The 11,086-nt window shown below is 43.8% G+C and overlaps 1 protein-coding gene and 1 pseudogene across 2 annotated transcripts; both read left to right on the forward strand.

Annotated features, from left to right (window-relative positions):
* Positions 1-1,284: 1,284 nt before the first annotated feature.
* On the forward strand, positions 1,285-6,600 carry LOC105863866 (uncharacterized). Its single transcript, XM_012751392.3, is given in 5 exon segments — positions 1,285-1,537; positions 3,660-3,786; positions 4,640-4,738; positions 5,363-6,521; positions 6,523-6,600. Coding segments are annotated over 5 exon segments (1,485 nt in total). The 5' UTR covers positions 1,285-1,504; the 3' UTR covers positions 6,590-6,600.
* Positions 6,601-7,384: 784 nt separating this feature from the next.
* Positions 7,385-7,844, forward strand: LOC105863867 (cytochrome b-c1 complex subunit 6, mitochondrial pseudogene; annotated as a pseudogene). Its single transcript, XR_001150692.3, has one exon. The product of XR_001150692.3 is annotated as a cytochrome b-c1 complex subunit 6, mitochondrial pseudogene (transcript).
* Positions 7,845-11,086: the final 3,242 nt, after the last annotated feature.

The raw sequence follows: 11,086 nt of genomic DNA on the forward strand, positions 1-11,086 counted from the left end.
ATATAGGACTAGATTCCGTAATATGTTAGTTAGCTTCATCCACAGAAGTTCATGTCATGGTGGTCAGCTCATTTTCATGACTTACCCATAATCTGTTAGGTGAATAATCCAGAATCTACTTTTCTAAGGGGTGTTCTTAAGGAAGTGAGACATCTCTTACTGTCCTTGGCTTAACAGGGGGAAGTTCCTCTACACCTTGTCCAAATACTGTCAATGGGTCCATCTCTCCTCACTCTCCTCCCCCGACTCTTCCATGTGCCATACCATGGCCTGACTAAAATAACTAATGCTGAATAAAAACACCATGGCCACTATGGAAGTGACAAAGAACTTGGGTCTCTCTCTATCCTATCACATCCTCAATCCCAATATTGACTCACCTCCTCCTTTTCAGAGTCAGCTAGTACTGAACACCTAGTTTCAGAAAGTTCCAAGAAGGAAGGAATGCTTAATCACCTTTTGTCCTTGTGAGTCACCCCAAGGCTGTGATGAAGTTGATCATTGCTCAGCCCACAGATGGAAGGGATAGGAGAAGAATCAGGAAAAGGAGACTGACACAAAAGGACAGTAGTAAATGGCAGAGGCTGTAGTGGGACAACATATAGTAAAGGGTTGGCATCTTTTATCAACAGCTGCTTGTTGTCAGCAACAGTCCCCTACTCTACCCACCTGTGGGGAGTTGGCTTTGTACTTGGAAGTGGAAAGGGAGTGGGAACATGAAGTAGGAAGGGATGAAGAGGAGAAATCTGGGGAGAGAGGAATGCTGGCTGTGGGTGGGAGGCCTATCGTCCTGCCTGAACATCAACATTGAGTCCTTGAGAAGAGAAAGGGAAAAAATGAGGAAAAGTGAATTCTTAAGATCCCCGACACTCTCACCACCCACATCCGTAATTCAGAGCCTTTACTTATTCTCAGACATCCAACATTGCGTCGTCACCTTTGACTTTAAAATTGGGCGTTCCTTTGCCAAAGGAAATTGGGGGATGCATACATCGTTCAGCCCAAAGAAACCACTTTATTCTCTTCAAGTCCTTCAAGCGGAGGAGAGAGTCTTTCCCTGAGCAGCTGCTCAGGGAAAACTGAAATCAAGGCACATCTACAAGAACGACAGTCTCTGCACCAGTCCGGCAGCCGTTCCATACCCTGCCTTCTTCAGCTCCATCTCCGCAGCTTTTCCAGCTTCTCCAAGTTTGGAGCTGTGGAACTACATTACCCAGGAGACGCTGCGCCGTGCGGCGGGGTTGCTCGGCCAATGGAAATGGGCGTTTCCGTCAACGCACTGGGCGGACATCCGGCGCCGGCTTAGCGGCGATCAGTTAAGCTGCGCTTCCAGAGGTTTCACTGAACCTAGGGCCCCGGAAGCTGGTTGTGAGCTGAGGCGCGGGAGGAGGCAAGCATTGTCCTCACCGCACTGAGACGGGTCTGAGCCTCGGTGGCCGCGCCCAGGGTGAGCCGGGTGCCCGCCGCGGTCGTTCTCCTGTGTCCGCTCCGCCCTCAGAGTCCGATGGCGGCCGCTGTGCTAAGGGACCCTGCTCTGGTAAGTGCCGCGTCCTCCGGCACAACCCTAACCCTAACCCTAGGCGTAGCCCTAGCCCTAACCCGCCCCGGCCGTCACCCAAATCCTAAATCCCTGGGAAAGCAGCCTGCTCAGGACCCCGGGTCCAAAACAGTGGGGCGCTTGTGGGCGGGATCCTGTTTCTGACACCCAGTGGGACAGGCGGCCGGCACGTACAGAGGCTCGGGCGTTCCTGAGCCCATAGTCCACAGTCCCTGGTCTTAAGCCTGAGATTTGCCCGGTGTCTGGTGGACAGCTTGTGAGGGGACGAAGCACACATGACATTTCAGCCCGAGCAGGGCCTTCGTTCTGTGGGCGCTGCTGGGCGATAGAGAGTTGGAAACAGAGGAGAGACTCAATGTGTTTCTCAAAGTTTTCCAAAGGCTTCTCAGTGGAAAACAGACTAGGGTGGGATGATGAGGGTGAAGACAAGGAGACTTGTGAGTAGGTAAATCCAAGAGACTAATGGAGAGTTCTGGTGGAAGTGATTATAGAGGGGACTGGAGTGACCAGATCTCGGATCAATTTTAAAAACTGAACAGGTAAAGTGGTGGCAGTGACTCACGCCTGTAATCCCAGCTCCTCAGAAAGTCACGGCGGGAGGATCACCTGAGGCCAGGAGTTGGAGACCATCTCTGGCAATGTAGCCAGACCCCAACTCTACAAAAAAATTTAAAAATTAGTTGGGTGTGGTGGCGTGCACCTGTAGTCCTAGCTACTTGGGAGGTTGAGGCTAGAGGATCGCTTGAGCCCAGGAGTTGGAGGCTACAGTGAGCTATGATCACACCACTACACTCCAGCCTTGGCGACCAAGTGAGATTGATATATAAACTGAACAGACAAGATTTCCTGCCATATCAGATGTGGCTGTATATGAAAGAAAGTGGGGAATGAAGGATCATCCTGGATTTCTGTTTGTATTTTTTGTACCCCTGAACATCTAGAAGGATGGAGATGGGAAAAATTTGTGCAGGGAGCAGGTTTCAGGAAGATTAGGAGTTGAATTTTGGACATGGTGATACTGAGATGTCCCAAAGTGGCGGTATTACATGGGCAGCTCACATCTGGTATTCTGGGGAGGGATCTGGGCTAGAGATATCCAAGAGGTAGTAAGTGGAGGCCTGCACCAACGCAAGGCTTGGGGCTTCTGTTTAGGAGGGAGAATATTAACATTTTTATTTCAGATGGGCTCTGAGGTAAAGGCAGGGAAAGAGGATCCTGGAGGGTGGGGCTGCCTCAAGAGGGTGGAGTCCTGTGGTCCCAAGTGGTTCTGTCTGGTGTCTATAGGAATGATGGGTTATAGAGTATGAAGACCCAGAACTGGTATGGAGACTGACATGTTGGGTGATATAGATTTGCCACTCCAGGTTCAGCAGACCCTCTTGTCCACTCCCTGTGGATAAAGGAAAGGTCAGCCAGGCTGGTGGAGCAGCCTGAAGTTTCCCCAGCCTTCACTAAAGGAAGGATGATCATCTGCTCCAGCATTAAAGATTTACCAGGATTGCACAGTGTGTAGCAGGCAGCTCCAGGTTGCCAAAAGGACTGGTTTGAGTCAGGTTCCTTGGGCCCAGGCCCCCAATTTATGAATTTATGAATTCAATACTTATTTAAGCACTAATTGATATGAGGCAGAAGGTGGGGAGATACAATGTGGTGTAGGGGGCAGTGGTGGCAATGAGGGCTTGGAGATGTAAAGGGAGGTATGGCATGTGCATCTTGGAGGGTGTGCATCTTGGAGGGTGTCTAAATGTTTGGCTGGCCCCAGGGCGCTGGCATTGAGACATAGGTTGAAGTGTGAGCCCTGGTTTGGTTGTATCTGAGATGAAGGATCTAGGGGACCTCGGGAACTGCCTGAAAAGAGGGGTGTGGCCCTACATGCCAGGCTCAGAGCTTAGGTATCTGCCCACCTGCCGGTTGTTGCTGTGGAAGGACACAGTGACCAAGGTACCTGAGGAGAGAGTGGGTATCAGTGGCCCTGAGACCTGTTGTAATATCTGTGGTTGAGAAATGGGGAGGATCGTGAGCAGGGGTGTGTATTTGGGGGGATGCCTAGAATCCCAGAGAAGGAGGCTGCATATAAACTCAACTTTCCCTACCTTGGTAGGGGCATGTGACCTTTGAGGACGTGGCCGTCTGCTTCTCCCAGGAGGAGTGGAAACTGCTTGACGAAGCTCAAAGGCTCCTATACTGCAGTGTGATGCTGGAGAACTTTGCACTTACTGCCTCTCTGGGTAAGGCCCTCACACCCACACCAGTATCCTGGGCTGGGCTCTGTTCTTCTTCCTTTTCCTAGGGACAGGTCTGTCCTCCTATAGATGGGTACTGTTTCCTTCCCCAGTGTCCTGAAGTAGGTGTTGTAACAGATAGGCCTGCGCTGTAACACTATTGCTTTCTCTCCCTGAGCTGCCCCAAAGCCATGCAGGAAAGGGTTTGGGGGTCCAGAATCTTGCAGTCAGCCTAGTGGATCTCATCCTGTTGGCCTCTCTATAGCCTGAGTATGCTATGCATATTGTGGCAGTGTGCCCCAGGTTCTGCCTTTGTCCTCTAGCCAACATACCTCAGGGTCTGTCTGTGCCAGGATCGAGACAGTGACATGATCAGTTTAACCACTTCAGTACAAACGTTGACTGTAGTCGACAGCCACAGATGAAGGTGCACATCGACTTTAGCTGACAGCATGATATGACTTTTCTAATTTTTCATTTATCAAAATAAAATTGTGAACATTTATAAATAATGTAATGAAAACATACATGTATGTGTTACCTATTCTGATTTACATTACAAGTAAAGCTGCCTGTAAAGTAAAACAAGCTTTCAGTGCTTTAAAGCTTTCCTCATCACACAAGAACAAAACGGATTTGTCATCAATGCACAGCACAAACTATCGTGCGGACTATGAGTGCTGGCTGTGGGCAAGGTTTCGTGGCCGGTGAGCGCCGTACCGAAGTGGTTAACTGGCTTGTTCCTGTAAGACCCTTCTCCAAGTTGTTTTTGAACTGTTTAATTTTCTTTCTTGTGGTCTGTTGTGGGGTGGGTCACTCTGTCCCAGTGCTGGCCACTTACCTGTCCTGTCTCCCTAAGGACTTACATCTTCCAAGAGCCATGAAATAATCCAACTGGAGTCATGGGGAGAGTCCTTCATGCCTGCCTGGGGATTCATGGCGCCAGCTATGCCAAAAGGTACTTGGAGGGTGGAGCTTAGAGAGATATGAATTCAGCAATGGGTTCAAATCATACCAGAAGTCTTTCCAGTGGTCCTTGGTGTTTTGATGCCAAAGCAAGGGGCTACCGATGATTTCCATCTTTTCTTCCTCAGTTACCTACTTATCACTACCATTCTGCTTTCTGACCTAGGGCTGTCCCCCATTTCTCTGCCCTCCATGTTTTACCCCTTCCTCTGCAGTACCTTTCACTAAATGTGTTGTGAGGTGTGCAGTTATCCTTGCATAGTCCTCAAGCACCAGCTATTCAGTTGCAGTTGGTTTTTCTGGGCTTGGACAACCCCTTTTGCACTGTGTCCTGTGTCCCCAGCAGCCAATGCCCTGCAGAAAGCCATTTGCAGGAGTGTGTTGGGGAGCCTGCCTCTCCTCTTGTGCTGCACCCCATCCTTGCATCCTTAATGCTCATGAGGGCCCCCAGTCTGTGAGCTTACCAGGTTCAGTACTGCACAGTAGGTCCTTCCCCACCCTGACCTCTTGTTCTGCCAGCCATCCCAGGGACTCATTACTGGAAGTGTCAGACGCACATTAGTGAGGGGGCTGTCTCCTCATTTCAAAGTCTACATCAGCATTTCTCTGCTTTCAGGTTGTTGGCATGGAGTGGAGGCTAAGGAGACTCCTTCTGAGCAGAGTAGAAGCAGAGTAGAAGCTTCTGTAGAAGTACTGCTCGGTTCACATGTTTACCAACACCAGAAGATGCACTGTAGAGAGAAACTCTTAAAAAGAGAAGGAGGGTGGGTCCCAGTTCTAAGGAGCTGCAGAGTCCACCTGTCAGAGAAGCCTTTCCACAGCAGAGAGGACGGGAAGGACTTTCCCACTAGCGTGGGTCTTCACAAGCACCAGGTGACTCACACTGGAGGGGAGTCACACAGGAGCACCAAAAGTGGGGAGGCCCTTCACACTGGAAAAAGGCGTTACAAATGCATTGAATGTGGGAAAGCCTTTGGTCAGAAATATTTACTTGTTCAGCACCAGAGACTACACACTGGAGAAAAGCCTTATGAATGCAGTGAATGTGGGAAATTATTTAGCCATAAATCCAACCTTTTCATACACCAAATAGTTCACACTGGAGAAAGGCCTTATGGGTGTAGTGAATGTGGAAAATCCTTTAGCCGCAATGCTGACCTCATTCAGCACCAGAGAGTTCACACTGGAGAAAAGCCTTTTACATGCAATGAGTGTGGAAAAGCTTTCAGGCATAATTCTACACTTGTTCAGCATCACAGAATCCACACTGGAGTAAGGCCTTATGAGTGCAGCAAATGTGGGAAATTCTTTAGCTTCAACTCCAGCCTTATGAAACATCAGAGAGTTCACACTGGAGAAAGACCTTATAAGTGCAGTGAATGTGGGAAATTTTATAGCCACAAGTCCAGCCTTATTAATCACTGGCGAGTTCACACTGGAGAAAGGCCATATGAGTGCAGTGAATGTGGGAAATTTTTCAGCCAAAGCTCTAGCCTCATGCAACATCGAAAAGTTCACACTGGAGAAAAGCCTTTTAAATGCAATGAATGTGGGAGATTCTTTAGTGAAAATTCCAGCCTTGTTAAGCATCAGAGAGTTCATACTGGAGCAAGGCCTTATGAATGCAGAGAATGTGGAAAGTTTTTTCGCCACAGCTCCAGTCTTGTTAAACATCGGAGGATTCACACGGGAGAAATGCCTTATGAGTGCAGCAATTGTGGGAAATCCTTCAGCCAGCGTTTCAACCTCATTCAACACCAGAAAGTTCACACTGGAGAAAAGTCTTGAATGCAAAAAATGTGGGAAAGCCTTTAGCCACACCTCCAATCTTATTCATCACTGAAGATTTCACAAACCTGAAAGGCCTTATGAAAGAATAAGGTCTTATGCAAAAAATGTGGAAAAACCTTTTTAACCATTTGGTTAAAATGTCTGCTCTGCTGCAGCAACAGAAACTTTACAACCCAAATAGGCCTTATGCATACAGTGAAAGTAGAGAAAGGTCTTAGGAGTGCACGGTACATGACACCTCCTAGTCTATATAACTTACTTAATATGGAGAAACACTGAGAGTACCCTTTATGAGGGAGCCAGCAATTGAACATTATACATACAAATTTGCACACTGGGGACAGGATGAGAATTCCTGACAGATTGCCTCTCCCAAGAAGATAGCACTCTGCCTGGGAGCCCCAGGGAGAGGGAGCCCTGTGTTCTCAGATCCACCAGTCTGGAGTAGAGTTTCCATCTTGTTGAGTTAAGAAGGAAGGAGGGAAGGAGTTGTCTTCCTTCAAAGGTGACTGATTTACTGTTGTTACTGAATGTTCGATTTTCTTGAATAATTATTTTTTAACTTGCTATATACCTGTAGCACCATTTCCAGAGACTTTGAATTGTGTTTTTATAATTTTTGCTAGTTTGGCTGAGTCTATGAAGTTTTTCATGCTGTCATGCTGGAATTTGATCCAAATGTTTAAATTATCAAGAACCTGAAAAGTTGTGTTCTAAATAATTATGCATTTCACATGTCCTCTTGGAGTATTTTTTTTTTAAGACAGAGTCTGGAGTCCTTCTTGATCCTGAAGTGTATTAGGTGCCGCTGTTGCTGCTCGTGTTAAATCCAGAACCGTAGCTGGACATGGGTCTGGAGGACGTACAAAAGATGCTGACTGGATCTGGAGATCCCAAAGAGGAGGAAAAGGAAGAGGAGGAATTAGTGGATCCCCTAACAACAGTGAGAGAGCAATGTGAGCAGCTGGAGAAATGTGTAAAGGCCCGGGAGCGGCTAGAGGTCTGTGGTGAGCGTGTCTCCTCCTGGTCACATATAGAAGAGGATTGCACAGAGGAGCTCTTTGACTTCTTGCATGCAAGGGACCACTGCGTGGCCCACAAACTCTTCAACAGCCTGAAATAAATGTGCAGACTCATTCACATCAGCCTTCATCACCTGGGCATCAGGATTTTGAATATGCTATTTGTTTTTAATTTGTGTAAAAGTTCATATGAACCTCATGGATTTTGGCTTAGGCAAGTAGCTTCTGTGTAATTAGCAGTGATTCCATCTTAATAAAATTTTGGGAACTGCAAAAAAAAAAAAAGACAGAGTCTGGCTCTGTTGCCCGGGCTAGAGTGCCGTGGCGTCAGCCTAGCTCAGAGCAATCTCAAACTCCTAGGCTCAAGCAATCCTCCTGCCTCAGCCTCCTGAGTAGCTGGGACTACAGGCATGCTCTACCATGCCGAGCTTATTTGAGGTTGCTGTGAGCTAGGCTGATGCCATGGCACTCTGGCCTGGGCAACAAAGTAAGACTCTGTCTCAAAAAAAATGAAAATAAAAAAATTTTAAGAAGATTACAAATCATACAATGTCTGCTCTCAGATAACAATGAAATTAAACTAGAAATCAGTAACAACTGTAAAACCCACAAATACTTTGAGATTAAATAACACACTTCTAAATAATCAATACATTAAAGAAGAAATCAAGAAAAAATTCAAAACGTTTTGAATTAAATGAAAATAAAAACATAACTTATCAAAATTTGTGAAATGGGCTGGGTGCGGTGGCTCACGCCTGTAATCCTAGCACTCTGGGAGGCCGAGGCGGGTGGATTGCTCGAGGTCAGGAGTTCAAGATCAGCCTGAGCAAGAGTGAGACCCCATCTCTACTATAAATAGAAAGAAATTAATTGGCCAACTAATATATATATAGAAAAAACTAGCCGGGCATGGTGGTGCATGCCTGTAGTCCTAGCTACTTGGGAGGCTGAGGCAGGAGGATTGCTTGAGCCCAGGAGTTTGAGGTTGCTGTGAGCGAGGCTGACGCCACAGCACTCACTCTAGCCTGGGCAACAAAGGGAGACTCTGTCTCAAAAAAAAAAAAAATTGTGAAATGAAGTAAAGCAGTTTAGAGGGATATTAACAGCATAGAATGCACATATTAAAAAAGAATAAATATCTAAAATCAATCACCTAAGCTTCTACTTTAGGACACTAGAAAAACGTGAACAAATTAAATCCAAAGTAAGCAGAAGAAAAGAAATAACAAAAATTAGAGCAGAAATCAATGAAATTGAAAACATGAAATCATGGAGAAACTCAGTAAATCCAAAATCTGGTACTTTATAAAGATCAATAAAACTGATAGCCTCTAGCCAGGCTAACCAAGAAAAAAAAAAAAGAATAAATAAGTTACTAATGTTGGAAATGACGAGGGGAAAATCACTATACATTTCATAGACAATAAAAGGATAAAAAAGAATATTCCAAACAATTGTATGCCTACAATTTTGATAACATAGATGAAATGAAGTGGACCAGTTCCTTAAAAGACATAATCAAAAATGTATGGCCGGGTGTTGGCTCACGCCTGTAATCCTAGCACTCTGGGAGGCCGAGGCGGGCAGATTGCTCGAGGTCAGGAGTTCGAAACCAGCCTTAGCGAGACTCCGTCTCTACTAAAAAAATCGAAATAACTAATTGACCAACTAAAAATATATATACAAAATATTAGCTGGGCATGGTGGCACATGCCTATAGTCCCAGCTACTCAGGAGGCTGAGGCAGGAGGATTGCTTGAGCCTAGGAGATTGAGGTTGCTGTGAGCTAGGCTGACGCCATGGCACTCACTCTAGCCTGGGCAACAAAGTAAGACTCTAACTCAAAATAAATAAATGTAACACAAAAATGTACCAAAAATTTAACACAAAAATGTGCCAAAAATTTAACACAAAAAAGTAGACAATCTGAATAAGCTTATATCTATTTAAAGATTGAATCAATAATTAATAACTTTCCAAAACAGAAAGCAACAGGTCCAGACAGATTCACTAGTAAATTCTACCAAACATTTAAGGAAGAAACTATATAAATTCTCTACAATCTCTCTCAGAGGATAGAAGCAAAGAGAACACTTTCCAAGTCATCTTTCCAGCATTATAATGCTAAAATCAAAAAAAGGTCTTACAAGAAAAGAAAACCACAGACCAATATCTTTCATGAACATAAATGCAAAAATCCTCAACACAATATTAGCAAATTGAATGCAACTCTGTATACAAATAACTACACACAAGAACCAAGTGGAATTTATCACAAGTATGCAAGGCTGGTTCAACATTCAAAAATCAATTAACATAACATATATCAACTGGCTAAAGAATAAAAATCATATTGCATATCAAGAGATTCAGAAAAAGCATATGACAAAATCCGAAACCTATTTATGATTTTTTTTAAAATCAGCAAATTAGATATATAGGTGAATTTCTTCAACTTGATAAAGAATATCTATGAAAAACCTATAGATAACATACTTAATTCTGAGAAACTCCAAGCTTTCCCATTAAGATAAAGAAGGCAAGGATGTTCCCTTTTACCATTGCTTTTCAACATTGCACTGGAATCTTACCTAATGTAATAAGTCAATAGAAACAGATATACATATTGGGAAGGAAAAACAGAACTGTGTTTGTGCATATATGATATAATTGTCTATGTAGAAAATCCAAAAGAGTAAACCTAAAACTCCTGGAACTAATAATAACCAATTATAGCCAATTTTTAGGACACACAGTTATTATTAATAATAAAAAGTGAACAGCTTTCCTATATACCAGCAATAAGTGAAATTTGAAATTAAAATACATCACCATTTACATTAGCATCCTCCAAAATGTATAAATCAAATGAAGTATGTACAAGATCTATATGAGGAAAACTACAAAACTTTGAGGAAAGATGTCAAAGAAGAACTAAACAAATAGATATCCCATGTTCACAGATAGTAAGACTCAATATTGTCATCCAGGAACAAAATAATTGATAAGCTGGACTTAACTAAAATTAAAAACTTCTCTCTGCTAAAGATAATGTCAAGAACATGAGAAGACAAGCCACATATGTAGAGAAAAATATTTGCCAAAAAAATACATGATAAAGAACTGTTATCCAAAACATACAAAGAATTTTATTTTTTTTTTTTTAATTTTTTTTTTTGGCACAAGTTAAATGGACCAATATGCAAAGAATTTTAAAAACTGAACAATAAAAAAATGGAAACCTCATTAGAAATGGTCAAAAGACCTGCACAGACACTTCACCAAAAAAAAAGAAAAAAAAAAAAAGAAACACAGTGGGGAGAGTGGGCATCCTTGCCTGTTTTAAATCTTACAGAAAAAGCTTTCATCTGTTCATCATTGAATATGGTGTTAGCTGTGGGCTTTTCATATTTGAATTGTTAAGTTCCTTCTACACCTAATTTGTTGAGATTTTTATCATGAAAGGATGATGAATTTTGTCAAATGCACTTCCTGCATCTATCAAGAAAATCATACAGTTTTTA

Source organism: Microcebus murinus, chromosome 16 (assembly GCF_040939455.1).
Source record: "Microcebus murinus isolate Inina chromosome 16, M.murinus_Inina_mat1.0, whole genome shotgun sequence".
NCBI classification, from domain to species: Eukaryota; Metazoa; Chordata; class Mammalia; order Primates; family Cheirogaleidae; genus Microcebus; species Microcebus murinus.